Raw genomic sequence first — 15072 nt, forward strand, 5'->3', positions numbered from 1 at the left:
TGCGCAGATTCTTGTTTTGCATATCCTGTGAGGTTGGCGGACCCATAATTCTACTGTTCAAAATATGCTATTCGTATTGTTTTTATCCTCAAAAGAATGTCAATTTCCACATTTTCTTTTCTTTTTTGCTATGCTCTTTTTGGAATCCTAGACTTTAGGTTCAGGGAAGAATGAAGTTTTGACATACACGTGCACAAACAAACACACATATGTTTTGTCTATCTTGAGGAGTTTGGCTGTTAAATTCATGACCTTACCTTCTCTCCTCTATCACCTTTGATAGAGACAGCCTGGCCCTGCAAATAATCAATCAACACCGATCAATTATTCTCCAGGCCCAGAAACAGCAGAGATGAAAATAGATCAATATGAAAATAAATCATGTTTTTCTCTAACTGTAACTAAACATTTCTAATATACAGCAATGCTGTTTTACGTTCGTCTAAACAGTCAATGAAGCTTTATGAAGCATTATAAGAGATAGTATGAGTGTCATACACGTTCTCCTTTCAGCCCTTTGAGCCCTGGCGGTCCTTCTGCCCCTTTAAGACCAGGATCCCCCTGCAGATGTACAGTTTACGCAAAGAGCCAATGAGGAACCCATCGGAAATGCATCCAGAGATGTGCAAAAGCATGTTAAAGTTGTTGTGATACTGAAACACTATTTGACCTTTTCACCCTTGGGCCCCATGGCACCCGGTAGACCTGTCTCACCCTGTAGGATGGGAAAGATTGAGAGAGACAGCAAAAGAGAGAGCAATGAGGGGATACATTTTTAAAAAGTGGAGGTCAGAAAGCAGAGAGATAATAGAACGAATGCATTACAAAAAGGAACTGAATGCATTACATAAGAAAGTTCAGATGTAAAAAAAAAAAAAATGTATATCCAGCCTTATGTCTTTAAAGAAATGTTACAGGTTCAATACAAACTAATTTTTATAAAAGCATCCATGGCAGTGTTGAATTACACAGAAAATAATTTTGACTCATCCTTGAAAAAACTTGCAAATGTCTATAGGGCGAGATATTCCTAAGGATTTAAACAAAAATGTGCAGCCTATATTTTTTTATGTTTTATATATACATATAATTTATATGAAGTGAATTCTTATGTATTCTTACGAACAACAAATCTTTTATTTTAGATGTTTAAGTTGGAGTTAAAATACTGTAAAGGGACAAATTATAATTGTATTATTTATTATCATCATTATATTATAATTTCATCACACTAGTCTCATGTTAAAGTGTTTAATTGAATTTTAAAGTCCTGTGGCTATACTATATGTACCGTCAACTTTTTGCTTTGCTTGCTGCTTTTACAAACAGATTTTTCTTAAAGAACCTAAAATATTCCTTATTAGCATAACTAAAAAAATTTCAGCACATGCTTCAGAAAAGAATCAAAGTCAAATTAGCCTTTTCTTTCTCATGTACTGAAAATAACGTTGGTTTCTGTACAGAATCATAAGGCTAATATTCAATTTTTTTACATGTTAAACATGGGGGTTCGCCAGCTTTAAATGTGTGACCTTTGACCTGGAAGGTCTTACCCTTTCCCCTGCAGGACAGGAGCAGTTGACCGCGGCCGGTTTCTTCTGCTCAGCACTTGTTGGTTTTGGGGTGGGCAGCGGGACTGGTGGGGCCTCGGTTGCCAAAGATTGTTCACACTGAGTGAGAAGAGAAAGGGAACGAGGAAACGGAAAGAGACTGAATGTGTTATGAAAGAAAGAGAGAGGAAGAGGGAAAGGATTGCAGAGCGGCTCCAGATGTCCAGTGTTATGAGTATGAAAACTCTGGACATTGGACAATGAATACTCCCCATCATAATGTTCATCAAGGGCTACAAACAAAGACCTTTGAGTCCTTTATAGTGCTTATACTGTTCGAAAGCAAATGTTTTTGCCTTATTATCTAGGTGATGTGTTTACATATTCTTCTTGTAGACATAATGAGGTGAGAATAAAGGTGTGTGTGTGTGTGTCAGATGCACTTACTGGGCCGCCAGGAATATCGCAACACGTCTCATGCTCAGACTGTTTTCCATCACAGTAGATCACCATCCTCTGGAGGTCAAACTATAGAGGAAAGACAAGATTGTATTAGCTGTGATTTTGGATGACTTAAAACTTAAACATAAACATACATTACAGTTCAAAATGTTGGGGTTAGTAAGATTTTTTTTCTCTGCATTTATGTGACCAAAAACTGTATTATTGTGAAATAGTATCACAATTTAAAATAAGTGTTTTCCATTTAAAACATATTTTAAAATGTCATTTATTCCTGTGAATAAAGATGAATTTTCAGCATCATTCCTCCAGTCTTCAGTGTCACATGATCCTTCAGAAATAATTTGAATATGATGATTTGCTGCTCAATAAACACTTCTTATTATTAGGCCTATCAATGTTGAAAACTGCCGTGCTGCTTCATATTTTGTGCCGTTTATTTCAGGATTCTTTGATGAAGCCCTTTCAGGCATGAATTATGGAAAACATTATCTAGATTTTTTTAAGATTCTTTTTATTACTTTAATATGATGCTAAAATTGAAATCCATTTAAATTTTTAAAAAAATCCTTTTTTATTATGTCATGTTATGCTATGTATATCAGCTCAGTTATCAAAAACATTAATATTACAATATAACAACAATAAAACACATATTGTAGGAACTATAACGTTAGTTACATATATGCGGAAACCTAGTAGCAATATGGGCTGGGCTTTGCTGACACATACCCCTCATCACTGCTTTCACGGTCACTTCCACTGACCTCTGGGAAATTCTATATTATTTTGTACTGAGTGCTTGACCTGTGCTGTCCCTATTTGGAAGGCAAAATGCTAATTTGTCTCAGTATGTATGTGTAAAGTTGCCATTTAATGCCGTAATATGTCATTTTGAATGGTTATTTATGTTGATATATTTATTAAATGTCTGTTTTATTACAATATAAGACAATTAATAACATCTTTGCAAAAATAGAACAGATATACTAGCAGGTTACAGAAATCCGACTTTATGCAATCTGACTCCACTGTTGCATGACGTCCACATACGTGGACAGTTAGTTTTTGGTGTATACAAACTACATTTTACTCTAAATTTTAGTTTATAAAATACTAACATATTCATCATACTTTCCTGTACATACATATTTTTTTTTAGCTCAATTGACCTCCTTGTATAAAAGTTTTTCACAGATACCGGTATGCCTGGGGCTGTCAGCCATCTTGGATTAATGATGTCATCAAGCAATGAATATTTGGAATACTAGACAGTAGCCACTGTTACAATATTGCTGTCAATCTACTGACACTGTCCTCAAGTGGTTTGGAGAAAATTGCCATGATAAATGAGCCCTAAATGGAGTTAAATTAACTGTCCACAGATGTGGACACCATGCATGAAAGGGCTATACTGGGTAAACCCAGCCTGATCTGCCGGTGATTTGATTTCGCCCTGCAGCTCAGGCTGGAAACCTGTACATTCATTTATCCTGCTTCTGTTACACATTTGCGGGAACCAATCACAGACTGGCTTATCCACCTGGCGCGCTATTGGCGCGTTTAACACAATGACAGATAGAGAAGCGATGGGTCCAAATATAGGTCTCAGCAGGTTAGTAATAGGAGTTACCAGATCAGTGGGCGTGCTGGCCATAAACAGAGGGCCGTTTTGCACTGTGTTACCTGATTTGCCCACGTCACAGTGTGGGTAGGGTTGAGGGGTTGGGGTTATTGATTGGTTGAAGGACTATCCAATTGCATACAGGGTCAATTGAACTATGCCCGTTGATCACGCCTCTTGTGGTCTGATTGTTTGAAGGACTATCCAATTGCATACAGGGTCATTTGAACTATGCCAGTTGATCACGCCTCTTGTGCAGTAGAAAATACAGAGCAGACTCCCCAGACCAATGTTCAATCTTAAAAGATTGAGCTTGGTCTGGTGATAGCCAGACAACATTTAAACAGCATTTATTTGAAATAGAAATCTTTTTGTAAAAATTGTCCTTATTGTCACATTTGATGCATCCTTGCTTTTAAAAAATATATATATTAAAAATAGTGGTGGGCATAGATACATTTTTTTAATCTAGATTAATCTCACTGTAATCTTGGAATTAATCTAGATTAAAATGGCTCATTTGAATTCTGCCGAAGGCATTCAGAATATGTGTACTCGTAAGTGATCGTTTGTCTTTTTGTAGTTTGAATAATAATTCACTTCTGTCCCTTTAAGACCTGACGCACGCATGGATCCCAAACACTGTTCCTTTGAGCTGGTTACGACTGTGTTTACGTTAAAACTCACCAAGATAGGCATTGAGACATTTTTGAGTGTATTTGACCATTAATAAGCTGGAAAAAGGAGCTCATTTTTGCACTTGTATGTCAGAGGCGGCTTTATTACGGTATGTGTGTGTGCGCTTCAGATGTGAGCGCGAAATCTGCGGGAATTAGTAGAATTAACCCCACATGAAATTCAGACCGGTCACACCAATTCTAACACGCTGTCATGAGGAAAAATCCAGCAGAACATGCGTTCGCCATGTTCAGAGGGTTAACTGGACTGAATGAGAGGAGGCAGGTGCGTGTCAACTCGCTGTCGGTTGGAGAGGAGAGCGCAGCTGATATCGATACTGTAGAAAATGAGTATCGTATCGTTTCAGATTTTCCAGTATCGAGACATATCGAAATATGGATATTTTTGACAACACTAGTAGGCATACACACAGGTTCGAAGACTCGTTATCTCTCCCCTACAGTGAAATTCGGCTAGGTATACATCCGCGCTAAAATATCAAGGTGAAAGTCATCATAGCTTGCGTAGTATAGACCCAGCTCCCAACCCAACTTTGAGAATAGATTAACGGCGATTATTTTTTTTTAATCGCCCGATAAGAGTCTCACGTTAACGCAGCACGTTAACGCCGATAACGGCCCACCACTAATTAAAAACCTTAAACTTCGGAACCCTTTTTTTTACCATGCATTTTAGAGAATATCATGTTGGCATTCTGTCTCTGAAGTACCATGCAAATGGTATATAAAAATAATAATCAGTAACTTAGTATACTATGGATTTACCATTTGATGCCATCATTTCACAGTATTTTGTGCAACTTACTCTTTATGATGTAAGCTAATCTAAATGAGAATATGTAAATAAACCTCAACACAGGTGCTTACATCAATGGGGACGCTGTCATAGAGTCTCTTGCCGATGACCGTCTTTCCTTGGATGTCAATGTCTTCTCTGTCCTCTATGGGCAGTGTCGCAATGTGCTTGCAGTCCAGGAACAGGGACACAGCCTTGGAGTCCACCCTCATTCCAATCTTATGCCAGTTACGGTCAAACAGGTTGTCCACCTCTGGGTTCTTAAAGACCGCCCGGACCGCGTCCTTCGTCAGGCCCACGGCGTTGTACTCCACTGCCCTGTTCTCTCCATCCAACCGGATGGAAACCTGGAGGATATTTGTAGAATATATATGACATTAAGTTTTATTTGGTAAAATATAGAGCAATTGAAATACCAGATCCTCATTGGCACCCCAGAATCAGTGTTACACACCTGTGGGATGCCGTATTTGTCATAGACCTGCCACAGGTACCAGTCTTCCTTACGAGACGTCTTCCTGAACTTAAATGTGGTCACAAAGGCATATTCATCAGGCAGGCCCTGAGGCAAGACATCTCTACAACACAAGAAACAAAAGATAGCTTTGTTAAAAAGAGAAAAACTGCCGAAAAAACACGTGATCTTTAAATATACCATTGCAAGCAATGATTCACTTACTCTGTTTGTTGGACGATGGGCATGGCACCGAGCCGGACATACGGGGTCTGACCTGGCTCAAATTTTTCTCCAAGAAAATCTCTCACATTGAAGTATTCCATCAAATCAAAACCTGAGACCAACATGGGAAGAAGAAAAAAAACTTGACATATACTGCAAACTTGTCCCTCAAATCTGATTGGTTGATTGGAACGTTGTTCCAGGATCAACAGCGATGTGAAATCACTTTCACCAAATCTCCCTGTAGATTATCTTTAATGTGTCTTTCCATCAATGATCACTAGGTGGAGTCCAAGAGATAGGTCAAAATGACAACATACTGTACTGTAAATGAACTTCTAATCCTAAATCTTTCTTGAAGCAGAGGATTCACTTTAATAGAAAAAAAAGAGATAAATAAGATTAAAATATAATATCATAGTGCATTAAACCAATAAGCCAAAGAAGGCCTATAGGCAATGATATACACGCTAAAAAATGCTGGGTTAAAAACAGCAAACATTGCTTGTTTTAAGCAAACATTTAACCCAACCGCTGGGTTAAAACGACCCATTCACTGGGTTAAAACAACCCAATTGCTGGGTTAGTCCATTTTCAACCCAACTTGGGTTGTTTTTAACCCAGCATTTTTTAGAGTGTAGCTTCTACGTTTTTTTAGGCTAGGCACGTTTACTGATTTAGCACATTTCACGGCATGCAATTAAAAAATCATAAACAAATAAAATCACAAAAGTTCAAATATAATGAAATAGTACATGTTAATTAACTCAAGATAATATTACATGTTAATTAACTCAACAGAATGCATGAAACGAATAATAAAAACGTTAATTAAAATGATTTATATAATTGTTATTTATAGTATGATACAATACATATAACATATGTATAAATTCTATTATACAACATATGATTATATATCCTAATTTATGATACATATGAATTTTATTTTAATGTATAAATTAATTTGTGTATATATATATACATATATATGTGTATATATATATATACATATATATATATATATATATCATAAAAACAGAAGATAGTCAGAAGATGATACAAGGGACATTAACAGCTAAATATGAAATCACCTGAGACAACAATCACCTTTACATTTTGCATCATTACACAAAAATATTTGACCACAAAATGCCACAACTGACCAATCAGAATCATCACTCATTCCAGAAAGACATATAATACAGAAACACAAACACGGACATAAATGGAAATAAATCACAGTAAAGAGTCAAATTATGGTCAAATTGGTCAGCTGTGTTTTAAGTGTTCTAATATCTGTCCTCCACATCCACAATCAAAACGACACTCCTCACTCGAGCCACTTTCCACATTCACACAAAAAAAGTCCATGCCTCTGGGATCAAACATGACATCATTGTTTTTTAAAAATAGTAAAGTGGAGCTGTGCTGTGTGGATATCAGCCCACTAATTAATGCTTCAGATCCGCAGCCAACACTCATTAAACTGCACTTGCTGCACCAGATGTTTTAAAAACCAACCTTTCATGTGCAATTATGTCACTGGTGCTCCAGCATGTGTGTATGTGTGTATCTACTGAGGCTGGCAGTATTGGCCTTCTACCCTAGTATAGTGGCCAAACCAGGGCGCTCCTTTAACCAATACATAGTCTGTCGCCATGGCGATGCCAGTGGGGCCCTGGGCGTTGCCTGGCCAAGCAAGTCAAGGGTCTGCGACACACTAATGCTGGTTAAGTTAAACGTTGGAAAGAGCTTCCGCTCTTGGTACATGAACCGCTGATGGTTTGTGTATATGACGCCTGTGAGATCTCACTTTCACTTGATGAACTCTCATGTTGTTTTCTTAGGGCAGGTGTGCTCGTGTCAGCAACGGAGGTCCTTTTAAACAGTCTGGAGAGAAGATTATTTGAACTGAAGGATGTTTGGAGTTGTTTAACTCGGTGGTAATGTGAGAACGTGCAAGTCTAGGCCAGACTGTGTGTGCGTGTCTGTGTCTGTAATAGAGTAACAGGTGGCTGAGAACGTAGAAAGAAAGCAGATACTCTGTTAACAGCAAAGTACAAAAAAGTGCATAAAACAACAAGAGCACTTTTCATCTTTTAAGCTTTTTTGCACAACAAATCCCTCATGATTTCTGCCAGACCAGCATTATGGGGCCGTTCAAATTTTCTTGTCCATCTGTGCTAGTTTTTAAACTGTACATCTTTGGCCGTCACGGTACATTTCAATGCTTTTGCAGTCTCTTGTGCCATGAAAGTGGTATCAAGTTTAAAAAAAAAAGTTTTCAAAACAATGGACCAATTAGAATAATCTATATTTGCATATGGAGCAAGTATAGTGTGATCTGCCCCTTAGGAATATTTCACAACAACAACACAAAATAAAGAAATTGGTCATCATTTACTCACCCACTTGTTTGTCCAACTCTCTATGATTTAAAAACACAAAAGATGTTTAACACAATAAAAGTAGCCCAAATTACTTATATGAGGTATCTGTTGTCTGAAGCAAAGAGCAAAAAAAGTTATTTGCAGAAAATATTGCTCTAAAATCTCTTTCTCATTAACATGACACATGAGAACCAATGCTGTTCAACATTGCCATCAAACATGGTTAGATTGTCAGCAAATAAAAATTGATGTGTTCAGGTGGCAGGTGAAGTGAATAACACTGATTATCTCTTCATCATGGTACCATGCTACCTGTTAGTGGGTGGGATATATTAGGAAGCAAGTGAACATTTTGTCCTAAGTTGATGTGTTAGAAGCAGGAAAAATGGGCAAGCGTAAGGATTTGAGCGAGTTTGACAAGGGCCAAATTGTGATGGTTAGACGACTGGGTCAGAGCATCTCCAAAACTGCAGCTCTTGTGCAGGGCCGGATTAACCATTAGGGCAACTGGTCACTTGCCCAGGGGCACAGGACATCTAAGGGGCCCTGGGCACTGTCAAATATTATGTTAGATCAAGTTATAAACGCAATCCTTACTTTCCTAATTATATTTTTGCAACCCGTTCGATCAACATATGTTAAATCACGTAAAAAACAGTGTCTGTAGCTTCTTGCGCTGCTGTGCAGCGAGCGAGGACGAGCTGTCAAGTCGAATCACGTGACTTGACGCTCTGAAATCAGTGTTGCCAGATTGGGCGGTTTTGAATTGTATTGTGCGGTTAAAAACGGGTTTGGGCAGGTGGACAAAATTTTGGGTTGGTTTGGGGTCAGTTTGGTGGTTTTCAAACATCTAAATTGTATAGTCTAATTGGTTAATAACAAACTCAAGTGTGCATCATGACACACACCGGCCCAGCGTTCAGCGTAGAGTCAGCTGGCGTTGGTGTTGACGTCGCTGACGAGCACGCACTTTCAGCCAATCAGCGATCAGCAGGGAGTCGCGACTCGCGCTCATTCATGACAGGTTTTCAGCGCGAAATTGTAGCTGGATATCAAATGATCGCTATGCCAAAGTGGCATAAATATACAGTAAGTTATCTACAGTAATGAGTGGGAGAGGGATCCAACTCTCAAAACGTGGATTACACCTGTGACTCAAAGACTCTTACATATAACTAACTCCAAGAGGTTGAATGACTTGAATTGAAATCGAATAGGCTAGTAACTTATATGACTCCTGAGCATCATCACGTGCACACTGGCCTGATCAGGACATCTGCACCTCTTAAAGTGTCTAGACTGCGCTCTACTCGTCCCAACAGCTGCTGAAAGAGGTTTGAATCAACGATTAATCCATTTTGACTTTGTTAAGTTCTGAGTTATGTTCTATAAATATGTACTTCACGAAAGACATAACGTTACTAGTTATATCTGAAGTTAAAGCACAGCACAAAAGTAAACGCATTCTTGTTGTTGGAATATTGTTCAGCATCAGTGAATGACACATTTTGGCTGTGGTGTGTGCAGTAATGTGTGCGAAATGCCTGCTAATTACATTGTTTATTCTGATTATATTGGGCACTTTTTGCACTTAAATTAGTTTATTCTTACTGTTGACATTTGAAAATGATGCATGTGTTTTTCCATGTCATGCATGACTGTTTTTGAATGCCCTGTTTTGATCCATTTTCCTGGGATTTATTTTTTATTTTTACATCATTATTTTGTTTTAAGGAGATAAAATGGTGCTTATCAGCCTTGATTGACATGGCAATAAAATTATATCAAATTATTTTGTCAGTTCAAATTTTGGGTGTTTTTTTCTTGAATTGGGTGGGTTTTAGTGAGCTTTTGGGCTTGGAATCGTCGACCCAATCAGTCAACACTGTCTGAAATTTAAGCAGGAGCGCTAAAAGAAAATGTAAAAGAGAAAAGGAATTGAAATTAGTCGACATTATGAAACATATTCCAAAAATAGCCACAATTTCACATTGTAGCATTTTAGGAATAAAAAATCTCTGGTTTTAGGTTAAGGCTTCCCTAGCGGTCTGCTTTATTTCACTGTTGCAGTCAAAATATAGGTTGATTGGCTATATTGAAACATTTAATAATTACTCTGTAGCAGCCACTAAGTTCTGTGAAAGATTAATTGTAAAAAGTTATGTTAAACATTAGTGCATCATTAGTGTTCTGTCTCTTGAATGCACTTTATGCTGAGGCTATTACATACATCGCCACTGAGCATTGCAGAAGCCTGATTTGTTAGTATAGAAGTATAGGCTATATGCTCTTGGTGATAGCGACTTTGCGATTGTTGCTTTGGGGCAGGGGCAGGGGCAGGAGGGCCCTTGAGTCTTGTTGCCCAGGGCACAGGAAATTGTTAATCCGGCCCTGCTCTTGTGGGCTGTTCCCGGTCTGCAGTGGTCAGTCTCTATCAAAAGTGCTCCAAGGAATGAACAGTGGCGAACCGGAGACAGGGTCATGGGCGGCCAAGGCTTATTGATGCATGTGGGGAACAAAGGCTGGCCCGTATGGTCCCATCAAACAGACGAGCTACTGTAGCTCAAATTGCTCAAGAAGTTAATGCTGGTTCTGATAGAAAGGTGTCAGAATACACAGTGCATTGAAGTTTGTTGCGTATGGGGCTGCATAGCCGCAGACCAGTCAGGGTGCCCATGCTGACCCCTGTCCGCGTTCGAAAGCGGCAAAAGTGGGCAGGTGAGCATCAGAACTGGATCACGGAGCAATGGAAGAAGGTGGCCTGGTCGGAAGAATCATGTTTTCTTTTACATCACATGGATGGCCGGGTGGATGTGCGTCACGTTCCTGGGGAACACATGGCACCAGGATGCACTATGGGAAGAAGGCAAGCCGACGGGGAAAACCTTGGGTCCTGCCATCCATGTGGATGTTACTTTGACACGTACCGCCTACCTAAGCATTGTTGCAGACCATGTACACCCTTTCATGGAAACGGTATTCCCTGGTGGCTGTGGCTCTTTCTGCAGATAATGCGCCTGCCACAAAGCACAAATGGTTCAGGAATGGTGTGAGGAGCACAGCGACGAGTTTGTGGTGTTGACTTGGCCTCCAAATTCCCCAGATCTCAATCCAATAGAGCATCTGTGGGATGTGCTGAGCAAACAAGTCCAATCCATGGAGGCCCCACCTCGCAACTTACAGGACTTAAAGGATCTGCTGCTAACATCTTGGTGCCAGATACCACAGCACACCTTCAGGGGTCTAGTGAAGTCCATGCCTCGACGGGTCAGGGCTGTTTTGGCAGCAAATGGGGGACCAACACAATATTAGGTTATAATGTTATGCCTGATCAGTGTATATTATTTATAATATACTATAATGCCAATGCCAAATTGTATGTACATTTTCTGCTAAAATTTATTTTTTTATTCGATGAAAGAAATAGACTTTTCTTACTTTAAAATGCTATTAATTCCAAGATACACTAAAAAAAAAAGGTTCTATATGGCACCAAAAATGGTTCTTGGCTCGTAATCATATGGAACCTTTTTTAGTGCTATATAGCACCAATTTTGGTGCTTCAGTGGTTCTTCAGTGGTTCTTCAGAGGTGCTATATAGCACCTTAGTCAAAGAACCGGTGAAGAACCTCTGAAGAACCGCTGAAGAACCACTGAAGCACCAAAATTGGTGCTATATAGCACTAAAAAAGGTTCCATATGATTACGAGCCAAGAACCATTTTTGGTGCCATATAGAACCTTTTTTTTTAGAGTGTATATCTCATGGCCTGAGTAAACTTTAATTTGTAGTTAATGAGCCTCAGAAAGTTCATCATGTTAAAAATAGATTAATTTATCTTTGTGTTCTCTGAGCACTTGTATGTTTAGTTTTATCAGTTTGATGTATTGGTTCGAGCTGTTTGTTTGATTTCACACCATGCTGAACTCTTCCTCCAGCTGTTTGCTTCTCAGCTTATTTCCACGACTCTCTGTTTGTCTCTGCGTCTCCATGCGCAGGCACGACTCTCTCTCTCTCCCAATAGCGTTTCTAAGCTTGGAGGAACCTCGCATGGCGAGCAGGACCTGTAATTTGGGCCTGGCGAGTGAAAGCGTATAATCATGACCGAGTCTTATTTTAAACAGTGAGAGCGAGGGAGGCTGTGCCGGTTATGTGGCGCGGCACAGATGAGCACGTTACGACGCATGTCTTTGATCCGAACACATCATGGGCACTTCTGCACACAACGCAACGGCCTGGAAACCAGCCCCCTAAAGTACAAGATGTCACCACATAAAAACGCTACGGCAGCGTTTTAAAACGGTCACAGTGTGTCAGCGTGACAAACTTCTTTGTGGTTAACACAGCCAAGTCTTTGATCCAGACGCATGCGCTATATGGACATCTTGATGTTTTTTTTCCCCCTTATAATGAAACTAATAACAACGCAACTTGAGACCCATGTATTCTGTTTAATTTATTTGCACTCCACCTATCCAGCTTTTGAAATGTGCCCTTCCCACTCAAAATGTGCGGCCACACCATGCGCATGTGCAAAACCTGTACCTTAAAGGGTACATGAATCAGTGAGTCGAATCATGATTCGGATCGCGTGTCAAACCGCCAAACTGCTGAAATTTGGCGATCCAAACTGCTGATTCAACTCATTGATTCATAACGCTTCAAAGCTTCATGAGGCCGTGTTTTGAAATCGTCATCACTATATAAGTCGTTATTTAGGGTTTTTTACGCACAAAAACTATTATCGCTGATTCATAAAGTTATTTTAGAACCACTGTAGTGAGATGGACTTTGTAACGACGTCTTTAATACCTTTTAAGGGTCTTGAGAGTGTACCGTGCATTGTGCCAATGGAGGCCTTTCAGAGCCATCAGATTTCAACTAAAATATCTTCATTTGTGTTCCGAAGATGAACGGAGGTCTCACGGGTGTCGAACGACATGAGGGTAAGTAATTAATGACAGAATTTTCATTTTTGGGTGAGCTAACCCTTTAAACAATAAACTGATAAACATATATAATATTATAGGCCTATACATTGAATGAGATTTGGATATAGGCCTATCATCTTCCAAATAATGTAAATGTAATGTAGTAGTTTCAACAGTAAAGGCCCGTTCACATCAAGAATGATAACTATAATGATAAAGATATAGTTCTAAAAATCGCTATAAATACAGTTGTGGTCAGAATGATTGGCACCCCTGGTAAATTTGATCAAATATGGCTGTAAAAATTTTTGATCTATTATTATTTTTTTTTTTATAATAGATCTAACCTTTCATTGAAGTAAAATAATTGAAAGTGGGGGTAAATCACATTATGAAATAAATGCTTTTCTCCAAAACACGTTGGATATAATTATTGACACCCTTATACTTTCTGCAACCACCTTTTGCCAAGATAACAGCTCTGAATCTTCTCCTATAATGACTGATGAGTTTGGAGAACAACTGACAACAGATCAGAGATCATTCTCCATACAGAATCTCTCCAGATCCTTCAGATTCCCAGCTCCATGTTGCTGCTTCTTCTCTTCACCCCAATCATTTTCTGTAAGGTTCAGATCAGGAAATTGGGACGGCCATGGCAGAAGCTTCATTTTGTGCTCAGTGACACATTTGTGTGTTGATTTTAATTTCGATTTTCCTGATGGAAGATCCAACCATGGTCCATTATAAGATTTCTAGCAGAGGCCTTCAGGTTTAGATTTTTTTATCTGTTGGTATTTGCTAGAATCCATGATACCATGTATCTGAACAAAATGTCCAGGACCTCCAGCAAAAAAATAACCCTAACCGTGGACATGGGGTACTTTTTATCCCTGTTTGCACCAATCCCATCTGGTGGGGTTGCTGCCAAAAAGCTTCATTTGACTATAGAACCAGGTCCCTTTTGAAGTTCCAGTCGTGTCTGACAACTGAATATTCTGGAGTTTGTTTCTGGATGAGCAAGAAGGATTTTTCTTGAATCCCTCCCAAACAACATGTGGTGATTTAGGGGTTGTTTGATTTTTTTTTTAGGCTTTTCGAACCCAAGACTCAACTAATCTCTGCGATTCTCCATCTGTGATCTTGGAGAGTCTTTGTCCACTCAAACTCTCCTCCTCGCTGTGCATTAGGACGATATAGAGACACGTCTGCACTTCCAGGCAGATTCGTAACATCTTTAGTTGATTAGAACTTTTTAATTATTGCCCTGATGGTGGAAATGGGAATTTTCAATGCTTTAGCTATTTTCTTACAGTCACTTTCTATTTTGTGAAGCTCAACAATCTTTTGCTGCACATCAGAACTATATTCTTTGGTGTTACTTTTATTGTGATGAATGATTAAGGGAATTTGGCCTTTGTGTTTCCTCATATTTATACTCCTGTGAAACAAGACGTCATAACTAGAAAATGTCATGCTCCTAGTCACCCTGGTGTGCTAAAAAATGGAAATATTAATGGAAATATTCTTCAGAGATATTTTACTCATAAATTCTAGGGGTGCCAATAATTGTGGCCAACGTGTTTTGGAGAAAAGCATTTATTTCATGATGTGATTTTTCCCTGACTTTCCATCCATTTACTTCAATGAAAGGTTAGGTTTTTGCGAATTTTTTGAATGATAGATCAAAAGGATAAACAATGCAGATTTATTTTTACAGCCATCTTTGATCATATTTACCAGGAGTGCCAATAATTCTGACCACAACTGTATAAAAGAATAGCAGAGTCCACATCACAACTATAACGATAATAACGGCATGGAGAAACACTATAATTGGAATCAATTTCAGAACAAAGCTTTTTTCCACAGCTTTTGGGAAATAAAAATATTGACAGCCAATCAGAATCCATCCTATTTAAAGCATTTAAAGCGGCAG

The 15072-nt window shown here is 38.9% G+C and overlaps 1 protein-coding gene across 1 annotated transcript in view; it reads right to left on the reverse strand.

The window, feature by feature from the left end:
- Nucleotides 1-15072, reverse strand: part of col22a1 (collagen, type XXII, alpha 1) — a 96061-nt gene that overhangs the window by 55775 nt on the left and 25214 nt on the right. The window contains exons 5-12 of the mRNA XM_079830268.1: nucleotides 5810-5921; nucleotides 5585-5708; nucleotides 5202-5477; nucleotides 1998-2078; nucleotides 1554-1670; nucleotides 671-715; nucleotides 499-561; nucleotides 258-296 (exon numbers count right to left, since the gene is read on the reverse strand). Of these exons, the coding sequence (XP_079686394.1) occupies nucleotides 258-296; nucleotides 499-561; nucleotides 671-715; nucleotides 1554-1670; nucleotides 1998-2078; nucleotides 5202-5477; nucleotides 5585-5708; nucleotides 5810-5921 (857 nt within the window). The remainder of the gene's footprint in view (nucleotides 1-257; nucleotides 297-498; nucleotides 562-670; nucleotides 716-1553; nucleotides 1671-1997; nucleotides 2079-5201; nucleotides 5478-5584; nucleotides 5709-5809; nucleotides 5922-15072) is intronic.

Source organism: Gobio gobio (genome assembly GCF_949357685.1).
Source record: "Gobio gobio genome assembly, chromosome: 11".
Taxonomy (NCBI): Eukaryota; Metazoa; Chordata; class Actinopteri; order Cypriniformes; family Gobionidae; genus Gobio; species Gobio gobio.